Source organism: Electrona antarctica, assembly GCF_951216825.1.
Source record: "Electrona antarctica genome assembly, chromosome: 15".
NCBI classification, from domain to species: domain Eukaryota; kingdom Metazoa; phylum Chordata; class Actinopteri; order Myctophiformes; family Myctophidae; genus Electrona; species Electrona antarctica.
Genome location: NC_136796.1, coordinates 39,548,854 through 39,565,326, shown reverse-complemented (window position 1 = coordinate 39,565,326; position 16,473 = coordinate 39,548,854). Strand labels below are relative to the sequence as shown.

General features: G+C 42.5%; 1 protein-coding gene across 1 annotated transcript; it reads right to left on the bottom strand.

Moving 5' to 3' along the window:
• Positions 1-1,468: 1,468 nt before the first annotated feature.
• On the bottom strand, positions 1,469-15,307 carry txlna (taxilin alpha). Its single transcript, XM_079523438.1, has 11 exons — positions 15,148-15,307; positions 14,196-14,404; positions 13,518-13,796; positions 12,088-12,179; positions 9,963-10,133; positions 8,320-8,514; positions 4,355-4,474; positions 3,474-3,548; positions 2,910-3,002; positions 2,725-2,820; positions 1,469-2,625 (listed from the first exon to the last, which is right to left on the bottom strand). The coding sequence occupies exons 2-11, from the start codon at positions 14,383-14,385 to the stop codon at positions 2,356-2,358; spliced, it is 1,581 nt and encodes a 526-aa protein (XP_079379564.1). The 5' UTR covers positions 14,386-14,404; positions 15,148-15,307; the 3' UTR covers positions 1,469-2,355.
• Between the last annotated feature and the right edge of the window lie 1,166 nt (positions 15,308-16,473).

Sequence of the window (16,473 nt, the reverse complement as noted above, 5' to 3'; positions counted from 1 at the left end):
TATCTAGTCTGATCACACCCTCTCTATATGCCTGCACATACAGTACAGTAGCCTACACCTGATGGCCCAGCTCAGTCTCCAAGTCTCGAGCTTTTCAAATCCATAGAATGGAGAGGGGCATATGATAGCCCTGGGCTCCCTGGACTTCCAGTCCCCTTCAAACCTTTTCAAGTCAATCATTTTAAGTGGGTTCACACACTTATTTTATATTATATATTTTATAAGTGTAGCAACAATGAAAACTAAGCATTCTTCAAAAACACACAAGATATACACGATATATCGCAATATATTGTGATATATCGATGTATCACGCCACCGTTACCTTTTTTTGCGATACTGACATTGCGCATGTTCAAACCTCGATAACGATACGATAAATTGTGCAGCCTTATATACATCAACAGTTTCTAGGACAATAAGACCTTTAAATAGCACCATCGATGTATATCAATATCAATCCAACATTATGTTTGTGGAGGTATCTGCACCTTCATAAGCTCAGTCTCCCTCTTACAGAACATAAGCATTTTTAGGATAGTTTGGTCATTTAAGAAAACGGTCCCCTTGGGTGCACTTTTTGAGGCCAAGAGGATATAAAAAAATAAAGCGATCAGGCAAAATCACATTCACAGTTGTATCATTTATTAATCAAGAAACATAATATACAAGGCCAGATAAAAGTAGACAAAGGGAAACAATCTTTGGTTCTTGTCAATCATGGAGTCGGACATGTGTGTGTGTAACAGACCATGGAAGAAATGTTTGCATTACCATTATGGTACAAGTTAATAAATCATTAGTGGCATAAATGACCAGACCAATGACATATATTAGGTAACCCAAGCAAGTCTGCGGAGTGTTATGGAATGAAAATTACATGAACTGCATGTCTCTCACTGTGATTTACACACAACCATTATGCCATCTTAATCCTAATTTGAGCAAAAACATTCATTTAAATCACTATGTATTCCTAGATTTGTTTGTACATCCATAAACTTGATCCATAGTTCTTTGAGTGCCGGTGTAGATCAGCTCTCTTTAGCACGCAGCGACAACAGCCAAAATAGGATAAATCAGGCTATAAACTGAATGCACATAGGATTTGATTTCTAATGAATATACATTCTCAGCTAAGTGCTTGTCATGTCAGAATGCCACAGAACAAAACCAAGAGACAAGGGTTGCATAGAGATCCTTTAACATTCTCATATATTATACCAGTACTACTGCAATGACCCGAGGTGGGAGTCCAATAGCTTAAGTAATTTGCAAAAAAAAATACAGACTGATTTACAAAAGATGGACTTAACTGGCCTAACTGAAATTGGTCAAGTGACACGTCGTGACTGCAAGAACAGCCAACGGACAATAAAATCAACTGATAGAAAGCGAGCCAAGGAGAAGACAATAATTAGGACTGGAAAGTTGTTTCAAATACAATACCTTCATAAATGATCTCAAGTATGAAAAATAGACTGATTTATTTTTTATAGTGGTGTTTTTCCAAGATACACACTTTAAAATTGTAAACAATAAATACAATCCACAAGATGAGAAGCACAATGCAACTAAACAAGATGCAACGAAACAAATCAGAAAAAAGAAAAGGGTAGTAACCCTAAAATGGTCTATGAAGTGAATCTGAAACTTCAGGAAAACAGAACTTATACTGCCTGAAAAAATAAGCAAACCTAGACCATAATGAAAAATGTAATTTCTATATTTCCCCATATTTTTTGTGATTCAAATTAACAGTATTGTACTGACTAAAGACATTATATAATTGACACCTGCATTAAGACAGTAAAAGCCAAGGTTGTGCTACTAGAAGTGGCCTTTACAATACTGCAAACTCTACAAACAATATCCGACACGCATGAACACGTACAGGTGGAACTCATGAACACAAATTACGTGTCTCCAATTACATAGGAATGGACTAATTTCGGTGACTTTTGCCACCCTGAGCAGCATTGAATCTCTTATCTTGCACAAATATCTCTCTACTTTGCACATCACGCGTGGAATGTGAAGCAAAAATAATAAAAAAAGAGAACAGGACAGAAACAAGAGATGCAGGATAAGAGCTATCCCTTCAGAAGGCACAATCTCCCCTTCGTTACCGCGAACCCCAGACAAACCCGGAAGGACACGAGTAAACCCTACCACCATCGCTGTCAAAACATTTACCTAAAAGCAACAACTGCTACTGCAACGGCACTTAGTAGCAGAGGTTTGCACGCTAACGTGTGTGTGTGTGTGTGTGTGTGTGCACGCGTGTGTGTGTGAGGGCTGCACGCCTCAGTCTTCGGCAGTGAGAGACTGGGGGCATGCCTCTCCCATTAAACCCTATGTGTCCAGCTCTGGGCCACAGTGACAAGAGTGGGAGCAGGGCGTTGCGTCTGCGGCGGGGGGAATGCTGGCGACCAGGCGGGGCTCCTGAGGTATGTCCGTTGGGGGCGGAGAGGGGGAGTCGGCCCTGGGGTCCTCCTGGGCTCCGCTGAGGTTCTGGACCTTCTTGCTGAGCTCGTTGCGTTCGACCTTCAGCGCCCGCCTCAGCTTCTCCAGCCGCTGCACTTTCCCCTGCAGGGCCTCGAACTCACGGTCCCGCATGGTTTTCTGTGCAGAGACAACATAGTCAGTGAAAAAATAAACATAGCATCCACAAGCTGTGCAATTCTTGGGAGACATTAACGCCAGGCATCTGGAGTGGCTTACCTCCTCTGCCATCTCCAGGAGAGCCTTGTTGCTGCTCTCCCATCTGGAGCGATACATGGTGGTCTCCTTCTCCAACTTCTTGATCTTTTTAGTCATCTGCCCATACACAATTACACATAAAAAAGGTGAGCTCTTGAAAGGAAATGTCTTTCTTTCAAACATAGGCGCCCACCAACACCTCTTACCTTCTCCATCTCCTGTTTGAAAGTGGTGAAGACCTCGTTGCTCTTGGATAAAGTGGTTTGAAACTCCTCAAACTTCTCTGTGTATAGTGACAGCTAGGAGGGGAGGAGGAAACTATGAGGGTACAATCACATCTGAACATTTAAAGCTCCCTCCCTATGTTCTCAACAAACCATCTACAACGTGGTTGTGGTTCCAAATCATGTCACACCGCTATGGAAACCAGAGCAGAACAGAGTCCGCTACATATGGCATCTGATCAAATCTAACATGGATGTATAGCTCTACAAGTTGGCACTGGAAATCATCAAACAGCTCAAACAATACTGGAGGGGGAATTAACCTAGCCAAACCAGACTAGATCAGAGCATAAGATCTTCAGGACAACCATGTATTTGCCATCTTATCGTAGGCCTGTAAAAAGAAAATCAGTATATTTGTAACTTTACAGACTGGCTGTCATATTAGTAGTGATAATAGTAGACTAAATCCTTAACATTGATTTAGTCTACTTTATTATTATTACTACTACTACTACACTAGTGCTACAAAGCATCCAGTCAAACCTGTTGCTTGAGGTGGACTTCCTGTTGTTTCATCAGCTCACACATCCTTTGAGACTCCACAGCTTCTTTCAGCAGCTGAGAACAGAGAAACCCGTCAAGGAATTGGGGGACAAAAAAAAACATGTTTATGTACAGTAAGTGGTACATTTGATTGATTGAAAATGTTATTCACAGTATATAGAATGGGTACATTTCAAACGAAAGCACAAGTCAATAACTACTACGAGGATAAAACCATAAAAACAACTAAGACTTGTTTACACCTTTAGTTGACATTAAGGAAGTATTTAGACAGGTACATGGTATCTTAGTGGTGTAGCGAATCTTGTAGACCAGGCCCATTGCAAGTTGCTGTCGTCAACCCTAAGCCATTCCAGCCTATCAAAATGGGCAGGGGTGAGGTGGGTTCTGGGAATAAGGCCAAGTAAGTATAGTAGCCTGACCAGTTTGTTTTGGGATGCCTGGAGCCTTGTTTTTAGAGCCTTTTAGGTACTGTGGTACCATGAGGTGTAAGAAACCTTGTATGAGGGCCTGGTAGGTCTTCAAGGTATTTTTGTTGACCAGTGAGAAGATCCTGTACAGGAATCTTGTTCTTTGATTTAGTGTTTCGATTACATTGGTGGCCATTTTATCAAAGGAAAGATGTGCCTCCAGGATGGAACCTAGGTAGGTAATTTAATCCATTCTTGTGATAATATTGTCACCCACTTTAACTGAGAAGCAGTCGGCCTTGCTGAGATTACAATTTGATCCAAAGAGAATAGAATTCAGATTTTCCCCAGTGTAATGATAGTTTGTTATCAGTGAGCCAGGTGCAGATTCTACCGAGTACAGAGCTGAGGTCTATCTCAACCTGTATGGCATGTGTGTGATTGACGTACAAACTCTTTCTCTCTATCGTGGCGTTCCTCAGACTCCTTGAGCAGCTCCTGGGCCTGATGCAACTTAGCATCCACCAGCTGCTGCTGCAGATCCTTGTGCTTCACCAACTTGTCTATGTGCTGGACACACACACACAAACACACACACACACACACGCACACACACGCAAAGACGTTAAAGACGTTTTGGTTTTTGGCGCTGTGGGCTTTCACAGGGCAGAGTTAAAAGGACAGGGTTAATGAGTTAATAAAGTCTTACAGTATATTTTACTCTGTGATGGCGCTTATAAGTAATAAGTATAGTAGTGTTGTCAAAAATATCGATAAATATCGATAATTATAAAATAAAAACGGTTCAATATGAATTCCCCGTGGTATCGATCTATCGATACTCCGTTTGTTATAACGATACTCCGTTTGTACCTCTGCCGTTGGTGAAGAAAACACTTGCGCAACAGCCGGGGCCAGTAGCACACACACACGGCGCAGCCTGACTGGAACGCAATGCATGCAGGCTGCAGCCCCTCCCCTCTCCACTCTGTCTCTCTAGCCATGTGAGTGTGCTACTGTTGCTGAGCTGCTCTGGTGCGAGTATAGTTAAGAAATATCCGGGTATGCTTATCAGCTTTACGGTTAATTTGCATAATAATAAATGCGTGTTCTGATCTTAAATCCCTTTTATTTTATATCGTTTTTAGTAATAGTACAACATAAACATTACAGAGACTGTAGTTGTCACTGTACAATACTTTAAAACAGTTGTCATGTTGCACATATGCCTAAAATTGCTGTTATTTGCGCCGGCCAGCTTGTCACACTCCAGGCTGCATGAACAGCAGCGCTCGGGCGCTGTTTTCTGCCCCCGCAATGTCGTTGTCCCAAAGTTCTCTGTTGTACTTCAAATGGCTGGTTGGCTACAACGGTAGCTTTGCGGTAGTCAAAACTTAAGCGAGTGACAGCGAGACGAGATTAACACAACATGTCGACCGTATCAATGCAGAGACCTACTTGGCATTATTAAATCCATGAATGGCCTGGAGGTAGAACGTTTAAGGCCGCCGCCGCTTCCTCCTCCTCCTCCTCCTCCTCCCGGCTATCAAGTTAGCCATGTGCTATCGATGTTTGAGGGTTTTCTCGTCAGCGAAAAGTCAACAAACAGAACACGGTGACATACATGCTGATCTTCCTTAATAATAAAAAAAGGCTTAGCCCATGCGTCCAGTGGCTTTATAGATATAGGCTGCTCAGATCTGGACTGGACTTATTTATGTTTTGGACTAGAACAGGCGGACCTCTGTACTGTAGACGCGCAGATGCATGCATGCAGATGCGATGCGTTGTTTATTGATGATTAAGCCTACAACAATTTATTTATATTGTTAAATGTTGCTTTTTTGTTTGTCTTTTTAAAAGGAGCATAAATAAATGTATACCATTTCGTCTACCAACTTTAATTATGTAGCCTATACATGCATATTACATTTGGGGTAGCCTATTAATTTTTTTTTTTAAATCAACCAATTATCCGTTAATGACCCGGTTAATCCTGTCGGCTAACCGGATGGGAAATTATCCGTTACCGACATCCCTACCATAGACACTTGCCCAAATGTGCTGACTTCATCACATTTGTGATGACGGCTATGGCCATTTTTAGCCCAAGGACTGTTTTCCGTGCAAAACTAATGCTTCGAATGGATTCAGAATGATGAAAACCCCCTAGTTTGACACGTCACATCACATGCTACTTAAGGCATAATGAAATTTAGAACATTTTGCCTTATAGGCTAATGGTTGCATGGTACCCCAACTTTCAGCAGCTGTCAAAAATTCCCCTAGGGTGGTTGAATATAAACCAATGTGGGATATGTTAGTAGACACCTTTACAAACCCATTGGTGAAGAAAATTATTGGTAAGAAATGTATTCCCAGATTTTATTAATATCCCCTGACTAATAAGACATAGAGCGCCAAAGTCCTGACGTCACTCGCTCATCCCCTGGTTCACAGAAGATATACTATACTCGCAATAATAGTTAATGGAATTGTATCGTACAATTCTTTTTGTATTGAATTGTATTGAATTGTATCGTATCGTATCGAATATTGATATTTTTCAAAATATCGATATCGAAGTTAGAAATCCAGTATCGTGACAACACTAAAGTATAGAGCACCGAAGTCTGACGTCACTTTCAGTAGAGGGCACCAACACACAGGTTCGTGTATTTTTTTATTTGTATTGAAATCTCCATAGGGCGATTTTGTGTCGCTTCATATAAGAACTGTGTTTGAAAAATAAACCGACCACCCCGGCGTTTCTGTCAGGGGAGTGGCTGTGCGTCGTTAATGATGTCCATTCATATTTGATACAGCCAGTTTCTAGAGAAAATGGAATTAATGTGACCGCAAAAGCCTTGAAACTACATATGAATGCAATGTCGCTGAGCATATACGTCACGCCCAGCTGTCAACATATTGCATTCCTGAGATTCCTCGTTGACGTAAGCTCAGCTGGTGGTGACTCGACTCGTACTAACCACGATACATTATATATCAATAAAATTAAAATTAAAATAAACGTAATTAACGTTCAGTTTCTGTTGTGCGACGGGCTGCGGGCAGAAGCAGCCTACCCGGAAATGTAGTCTCTGGGTTGTTTGGCTCGTTTCTAACGCTTAGTGTGTTACTCTTTGGGTATATTTGTACATTTCCACCTTCAGTCGATGCTTCATATCCATATGAGTGAAAAGGCCGGGGTGATCGGTTTATTTTTCAAACACTGTTCTTATATGAGGCGATCTAAAATCCCCCTATGGAGAGTACAATGCTTATAAAAAAATACACGAACCATGGGACTGGCGCCCTATACTGATAGTAGAGGGCAGTGACGTCAGGACTTCGGTGCTCTATAAGTAATAAATTAAGCTGAAACACTGCAGCATACTACTTTGTGGAAACAAAGTTTGGTGAGGTCAAAAGAACAAATTATGTAATTAGCCTTTCGCTAAGTCCCTCCCTAACCTGTCCTTGTCCAATAGGCACGTTAGCAGCGAGAAGACAGCTAGGGCAAGCTGTCCTTCTCACGCATTGAGATGCATGTTCAACGACGGGATTTCTCCATATAAATACACGATCATTTCAGTAGCAAGAGCTCCAAAGTGTCTTCTAAATCTAGTCAACCAGGCCTGCAGTAGGCTATGCACTGGACAAATGTGCATGACATCATTTAAATAACCTAGAAATACAAGGAAATGACAGAGGGAGAAACAGTATCCAACATCAACTTTAACAACCGTCCGACAGGGGTTTTCATGTTGCACGGTGAAACTACGGTCATTAGTATTATTGCCATCACCTGGGTGGGTCAGTCGTGTAACTTTCCCGATGTTAAGCTGTGTATGTGTTCAACAACCCATGCAAAATAGCATCGACAGCTATGAGGTGACGAAAGCTTGTCTTGCATAGCAACGGTTGCTAAACTATTTGGATTGGCATTGGACAATCGCTTTTTGGGGTGGGGTTTAGCGAAGGGCTAATTGCAGAGGTAGCAAAGGAGACATTTACTTGCCCACGTTATTTTCGGCACGTCTTGCACATTCAAGACCTTCTAACTTGCCGGACATCCCCATAGAATACACCAATATGAACAATGAATTCATGGAGAGAGATGGGACTCAGTTTGCCCACAGAACATAAATCTCCAAGACAAATGATGTGAAAGCACACCGGACCAGAAGGTGATGTAAACAAACAGTGGAGATCCAGGTGTGGGAATTACTGTAGCAGCATCGAGTAAAACAATTTAGTCCTGTTTTCATAGTTCTTTGGAAGTATGCTGCAAGTTTCAGTCTTACTTACTGTATATAGCATCATCATACAAAAAAAAGCCCCCAAAACAGAACAGAAATGTTAAGAACTTGAAGACAATAATTCTGCTAACAAGGGAGGGCCAGAGGAAGTACCTCCTCTCGCAGCTTGTACTGTTCTATGAGCTTCTTGAGTTTCTCGGCCAGCTCTGTGTTCTCCTGCCTGAGACTGGCGTTCCTCTCGTTGTGCTGCTCCATCTGCGCCTGGATGTCGTTCAGGGTCACCTGGAAATGGGACGTCACCTCCTTCCGTTTCTCCTCCTCCAGCCGTGCCCTCTGCACACCTTCGTCCTGGGGTTAGAGAAGAGGGGTTTCCATGGGGCATGGGTACATCGGTAACAGACTGTAAAACTGGTTTGATCACATAGACACTGGGTTTGCGTGTCGGACTCGTCACTGTCGGGTGGAAACCTTGTACACGTATGTCCAAAATTGCCTTTCAGGAAATGGAAAAATAACCTGTGTTCTAATGTAGTTATTATTTAATCACAAGCTTGTGTTAATACTTTTCATTGGTTCAATGAAAAACCCAGCCACGTTTAACCCCTTTCACTTTTAAAAATAACGATGAAACATGTTATTTCTGCAATTTTCTATTAAGTAGGACATTCATTTACAGGGGGAAAAAACTGACAGCAATGGTGTCCTTACCTTTCTCTGCCCTCAGTGTCCTGTCTCTCAATTATCCTATCCTATTATTATCCTAAAAAGAAAAATGTTCCAATGCAAGGACACACTGTCACTATGCAGACCCAAAGCAGTGACCTCTACTTTATTTTTAAATGCTTTTATTAAACTTTTGTTTAAGAGCAATCCTTTATCTTCTACCAACTTGAACATCATGTTTCTGTAGTATAGACTGTGTTGCTTAGCTTAAAAATGTTTGTTATCGGTGTGCCTGCCTTGAACTAAAATCTCAAGTCATAGATATGTTAATATGATGCACATCCTTTCACCGTTTGCTCACAGCTCACTGATATGAATTTAGAAACAAGTGGCTTTATTTAGTTCAGAATAATGCCTACAACTGTATGACATTACAATAAAAGCTGTGTACTGTACTACTGACTATATGTTCCCCCAAAGACTCCTGCTGAATTCTAAAGTTAGTTAAGTGTTAATTAATCACTTAGGCCCAAATTCTGCTTGTAGCCAGGTCTGCCATTTTCAAAATATTTTAATGAATTCCCATGTCCCATTTGCTAGCTAATGTTTCCCTTGCTAACTCCATGCCAGTTCATAAGTCATAAACTGACTTCAACCAATACGTTGGCAATTTGGCAAAACGATTGTCATTATGAAACTCTGGTTCAAACATGTAGGGCTGAAGTAGGGGTAGACTAGGGACTGTGGGACAAGTGACCAAGTCAAAACTTTATTATTATTTTTAAATGAGCCATTTGCATACAGACGATGAAGGAGGCAATAGGTCTGCGGCAGTAGGATGTTAAAAGCTCAAAGGTAGTGATGTCAAAGCACTGGCAGCAAGACTTGCGTTTTTTTCCCCCCCTGTCCTGCAGATGTCTGCCTCTCCCTGTGCCACTTTACTTGGGCTCTGGAATCAATCCAGGTTTTACATTTGGATTCATTTCACAATTTTCTTTCATAATTGCAAAATGTAGCACTTATCACAACAAACGCTAGACAGCTTGTGTACAATTTTTGGTTTTGATAACAGGTTTGCCTGTTCCTCTGTGCATACTTTCTCCAGACCCTGCACTGCGTGGTGTGTGGACTACCTTGAGCGTTCGGTTGTGTCTCTGCAGCTCTCTGCAGAGGCTCTCCAGTTTGCTGCGGGCCAGAATGGCTTTGCTGTGCTCGCTCCGCAGGTTGTCCTTCTCCTGCACCAGCTGCGTCTGCTTCTTCTGCAGCACTCGCATCTGCTTCTGAGAGTTACGCTGCTCTTCCAGCTGTGAGACATAGACACAGACAGACACACACACACAGTATAGGATTACCATAGTTGTGAAGACATCAACATTTGTACTCACAATGTCTGTCTCAAATTCTGCTATTACTTGTGGGGGGATTTGGTATGGCGAAGTTGCATGTTGAAATCTATCATTTTATGAAACCTGAGAAAATTCCAACTGCAAGTATTAGGAAGGTGTCCAAAAGGGGGGAAATCATCAATAGTCACAAAGATAAAGATTCCATGGCACAAAATATTAAAAAGCTTAAAAAAAAACAGGCTAGTTCACCATTGAACAGATGTAGCCTTATTATTAAAGTCACACACAAACACACATTTTCTAGGACAGAGGACGTATAGGACAGAGGTCTGCATTGCACCACTGTATGTGTGTGCGTGTGTTAGATTCCTGCACCAGCTATAAATCAGTACCTCATTTCCATAAGTCACTTTGTGCTCAGCTGTCCAGGCTGAGAGATCAAAGTTTAAAAAAAATCAATAAATAAAAAAATCTATCAAATGACGCCCTGAACTTTCCATTCAAGCAAAACTCGATAACCCTAATTATTTACTACCTTTGAGACGATCGGATCTTTTAGAAACAGATCATCGCTGTCGGGCAGAAACCTCATCTCCATACTTTTTGTGGATTGTTTTTGTAAATGAAATGCCCTAGTTTAGTACGACTACAGCGTCACAAAAGCATCAAAAGCAGCAGATCCACAAGCTCGAAACATGGCATGTAAGCCGTTACAGAGAACAGTTCTAGAGATGAAAAGATTTATGGGGCAACACGCTGTACACCATCAGCGTGGTGTGAAATGTCTACTTTTTTGCCTTTATGTACTGTAGACTCTACAGTACATAAAGGCAAAAAAGTGGCAGCAGTGGTCATGTCGGGTCGTTCAGTGTGACAGGACCAAGAAGAGCTGATACTGAGGCTCAGACTGAGGTCTGTAGTGTCTGACATTTTGGGCCATGTTCGTGCAGCGGCTACCAACTGAAAGGACAAACCACTAGATCAGCTCATTTGGGAGCGCCATTTTCCCTATTGTTGAACATCATGCCATGAAGATATAATGGTACGTTCACAAGAGGGGATGCAAAGATACAGTCTACCATTAATTTACAATGGAAGCCAGTGGCATGAAGGTACAATGCAAATCTGACGTTTTGCTGCTGCAAAAGATACAAAGCTACAAATGGTTGAGCTGGGTTCAACTTCCAGATTCAAAGATACAAAACCAAAACTGTAGCTGCAATGACGCAGCGAAGCACGAATCGATCAAATTGACACACTGTCTGGATTACCAGCCTAGGTGGCCGGACCGCTAGGACAGACCAGGCCGACATGTTTTTTTAAGGGTAACTGTTGTGCAATCGCAATATTGCACTCGAGGGTGTGCTTCACCATGATTATTGGCACTGCAGTGTCCTCCGCCATGCTTGATGACATCAACGACCGTGTGAGCAGCACCAGAGCCATCTAATAGAAGAGTTGCGATGTTGAGGGGGCAGAAACCGAGCGCTGTTCATGCAGCCTGAGACAAGCTGGAAATACATTGTTTTCAACGAGGGCGGCGCAGATAAGAGCTATTTTAGGCATGTGTGCAACATGACAACTGTTTTAAAGTATTGTACAAAACAATTTAAAATAAAGGGATTTAAGATCATTAAAGCTGGGCTGTTGCCTGAGTCCAATGCATTTCTGCCTACTTCCGGTCCAGGACTTGGCCCAGTTGGTTGTCCCCACGCTCAATGCGTAGTCTATGTAGGAGAGCCGCCATTGGACTGGCCCCATGAAGTGAACGCAGTTTGCGTAACTCTGTCTATATCTAAGGCTCTGAGCAGCACCAGATACAAAGCCATGCAGGATCAGGAAGTGTGATGTCATGTCAAGACAAGCCTCTCCAGCAATGACACAAGGCAGACCTTTAAGCAGAAGCACTCACCAGCTCAGCGTACTTCTTACACAGTCCTGCTAGCTTCTCATCGGGGGTGCTCAGTGTGTTCAGAGTCTGCATCAGAAGAGTGATCTCTTTACCTAAACCACACAGAAAGCATGACGTCACAACACCATCGCTCCATGCGACCATTTTAGACATCAGAATCACCTGAAAGGAATTTCTTGACAGGAAGTAGCTCATAACAAGTCTACAGTGGCTTTTTTTTGAGTGGTGCAAACCACTCCAACAACTGGCTTTGTTAGTACCCGTGTGTGTGTGTGTTTGTGTACCTGTCCCTCAAAAGAATGAGCATGGTTACTATGGTCACTGACATTACGTCAGACCACAGCTGATCAGGCTATATAAGACCACCACTCAGTTCACACGGGGTGTGATTTTTATGAAACAAACACTTTGCAAAAAGAGGATAATTCAAGCTTTTTGCACAGCTGCAATGTTGGTGAGTTTGACATTGTTTAATACAATCAGATAGGACTTTTATGTTTGGCTGAATGGGCTGCCAATGGGAAGTTGCACCTAGTTAGCACCTTGCTGGCAAGATGGCTGCGGTCTGAATATCGTCAATTGGCTGTTGATGGTGACGTAACTAAGGTACGCTTCAAGGTAGGTATAAGGTCAATAACGGGTCTAAAGGATTTAGAACAGCAGTTGTAATAGACATTAGTTAGTAGCAGTACTTCCTCGCTCTGCTTGCACACAAGTAGGCCATGTATGACCTACTTGTGTGCAAGGTGCAAGTTGGTCCCTCGACATAGACATTTCTAGTTTTGTGTTCTGTGTCAGCCTGTCGGCCCGTGTGAAGTGAGGGGCGCTCTTATCATGACATAACATGTCGATTTGCTCAGACACATATGACGTACATTCTTCATTCATTGTCAATGGAAATTTAATCTTTGTGTAGGACAAAAATAGCCGATTTGCTCGTCCACATATGGACGTAAATACTCCATTGTCAATGGGAATTTAGTTTGTGTAAGACGAAAATCTACACCAATAGCTGAATATAAAAAAATAAGTGTAAAAATCACACCCGTGTGAAGTGTGGGACACTCTTATCATTGTACATCAGCATAGCCTCAAAACTAGTTTACTTTACTGCATCAAAAGTAAATCAACAAACTAGACTATAAAAACGGATCAAACACTGGTCAAATCAGTAGTAAGAAAGAGACGATAATTGTGAAAATAGGCGATAGGTAGGCGAGGTAGATAGCCTATTTTCACAATATCTGTGGAATCGGTTCAAACTAAATGTAATCCCTCAACTCCTACATTCCAAATGCTTGTCAGGGTCGTTCAAATATGATTATTTCATTTGGGGGGGGGGGGGGGTTCAAATATGATTATTTTTGGGGGCCTGAAAAGGTTGAGAATCACCGTTCTACAGGAGGAATTCAATGGAAGCTTCCCCTTACCAAGTCCCTTCACTTTCCTCTTTTCCTGCATCTTCCTGGGGTCCTTCTCGCCTCCCGCTCGTCCTCCTCTGCCGCCGTTGACTTTGTCCTCCCCAGGCCTGTCGTCCTCCCTCACGCCGGCCAGCAGCAGGCCGTTGAGCTCGCTGCCGTGGGACTGGCCGTTGGGCAGGGCGGCCGAGTCGTCGGCCATGACCCCCAGGCAGTAGGTGCTGAGGATGTCCTCCAGCTGTCTGCTCAGCTCGTCCGCCATGTCTTTCTGGGACATCACCACCTCCGGCACTGGATTAAATGGATTAAAGCAAAAATAAAACATCACATATTTATTTGTTTTCTTAGGAAAACCTCCGGAGGTAGAAAGTGTTATTCTGTGTGCATAGAGAATATTGGTTCCTCCCCACACACATTTGTGTTGTCACTGCTGTATCCTACTGAGGATGGTGCGAGGAGTTGGACGAAGGCTCTTCTACATCCTCCGAGGCTGTAGAAGAGCCCTAACTCCTTCGTGCCCAACACGTGCAGCGACAATTTCCGCCCGGCTTCCCTCCCCTGAACACGGGCCAATTGTGTTCATGTAGACAGTCGACAAATTAGGAACAGTAAAGACCCTAGTATGCTTCCTTGTGGAACGCCACACGTACATCTTGCCTGGCTCAGTAAAACCCACTAAAGCAGCTTTACCTTCAGACTCGGCCCCATCGCCTTGTGGAGGTGTGTTTGTCTGCGGTGTCTCTGCCTCAGACTCTTTAGGACTGCTGCTGTCATCAGGAACTTCGGGAGCATCTTTTGCAGTAGTAGTTATTAACTCCACCTCTCCTGTTGCAGGTGGTGTGTCCTGGGTAACGGTCTCTTCCGCATCTTGCTCTTTCATCTTTCTTTTCCTACAGTATCTAAAGTGATGTCAGGACATTATTTCGGTTATAAAACGTTATATTGTTCAATTTGTTCAACACATTTCCCCCATAACCATGATCTAACATTAGGTTATATCAGCTTGAATGCACTGTAGAGTTGCTTGCCTGCTTATCTTTTGAACTTGTCCAAAACTCTCTCAACCTCAGATCATTGTGCCCCCAATAAAATCTGAGGCTGGGAAAAAAAAAAACCTGGACCCTGGTCTTGGAATGCTACCTACGGATCACCAGACTCAAACTGGCTTCTGTGATTCCCTTAGTGAGCTTTAAAAGGATTGCCATGGGCACACTTCCCAAACTGTGTAAATGTGTCTTACAGTAAGTTCTCCAGAATTACAATCAACAAAAGACAAGGTGACATTCAGATAGACACATTATGGAGGTTTAGAGAAAATGAGACCACAATATATCTTACCAACATAAAATATAGTGATAAGGATTTCAACTTTTCAAGTTAAAATCACTGATTATGATAACACCACTTGGCACACCTTCAATAATAGATTGAGTTGCTATTTTTTTTTAATCAATGACCTGTCCTGTCAAATCCAGCAAAAACCTGCTAGTAAAGTAGCCAGTGTTAGCTGGCTATGGCTATGAGTTAGCTTATGTCAGCAAACAAGCTAAGGAAAACACCAGTGGAGTGCACTCCAAACGTTCATTCAACGTTCCATAGACATAGTAGTTGCCTGTTGAAAGAGCAGGGCGTATTGCATTACCTTGAACTACGTCTCAGTAAGTTGTTATGTGATAAGTATGATGATGTGCAGTGCAGCTTCAAGCTTTCCTCAGCAGCGTGAGCTGTACGAACCAACAAACAGCACCGTTCCGTCAGCTTCAATAATCTCCCTCTGTACGCGGCTCGTCAAGTCTTACTCGTACGCATTTAACTTCCGGTCAGCGGACAGGAAAATAAGAGTATGATTAGCTATGGACCAGAGCTAGAGTATGATGGACTATGATAGCTTTTTTTCATAAATAACACAAATTACAGTGGAAAAGGCACTTACTAATATATGTTGTAAATGATAATAAAATGAGCCAAGTGGCCAATTAAAATATTGTTGTAGTCGTTTGAGTGATTACAATACAAATTATAAAATCTAAAGAACAGTCAACCACACCAAGTGCAACTCCTTGAGTTGCAAGTTGCAACCGGGCTTTAAAATAACAATTTCACAAAACATTGTGGAATATTATTTATGATGATGATTTCGATTATTAATGATTATTTCCAACCGCCTGCAGTCAGTCCACTGAAGTAAAGGCTTGATGAGCGTGTGGATTTTATATTGACAAAACAAAGGGTGCATTCGGGTAGACACCATAGGCACACTGCATGAGCGCACTGCCAATACAAACTAATAGGCGAGTGCGCTCCCGCACAGTCCCAGTGAGCATTTTGGAACGCACCCAAACACTAACGAAACCAACTTCCGGTTATTCCATTCTTTCGTTCATTTTATGGTAACTGGTGATGTACCATGATGTAACCATAACACATGTGCGCCCTCTACTGTCTGTTTGACGCAATTACAGTTTACTGAGAAATTAACAATAATAGGGAATAAGGAACATAACTGTAGGCCTTGCCGCCTTAGATATATACTCAGATACTCTAAATCTAAGCTGTAGGCTGGGAACTGGGAAGGATAAAAATGTACAATGTACAACAGAGTAGACAGACAGACAGACAGACAGACAGACAGGGGTTTCCGAGGCTACATAGGGGTTGACCGACTGACCGACCCATTTGTAAGGGACCAAGCTGTCCTGAAGGTACTTGGTCCCTTATTGTTTTTGTCTGTTTTTTTCTTCTCCTTCTGCCAAAAATAGAAGTTCTGGCTGGACCGTGCAGTCGTTTTTTGTGAAACTCTGTAATATGGCAGAGGGCCATACCAAACGGTGAGGATGCGAAGACGCCCACGACCATTGGTCAAAGGGTGTTTGACCGTCGGCAACTTCGATACACATCATGCAGAACAAGTATCGTGCTCTTACTGTTGACCTCTGACCTCTAGATCACCCGCTATTTTTAATTATAT

Bases quoted from the DNA above. Each gene is read 5' to 3' on its own strand.
- txlna (XM_079523438.1), bottom strand. From the start codon at position 14,385: ATGAAAGAGCAAGATGCGGAAGAGACCGTTACCCAGGACACACCACCT. The intron at 13,797-14,195 runs GTAAAGCTGCTT...CATTTAATCCAG, and splicing joins CGATGGGGCCGAGTCTGAAG to TGCCGGAGGTGGTGATGTCC. The intron at 4,475-8,319 runs GTACTTCCTCTG...GTGTGTGTCCAG, and splicing joins AGTACAAGCTGCGAGAGGAG to CACATAGACAAGTTGGTGAA.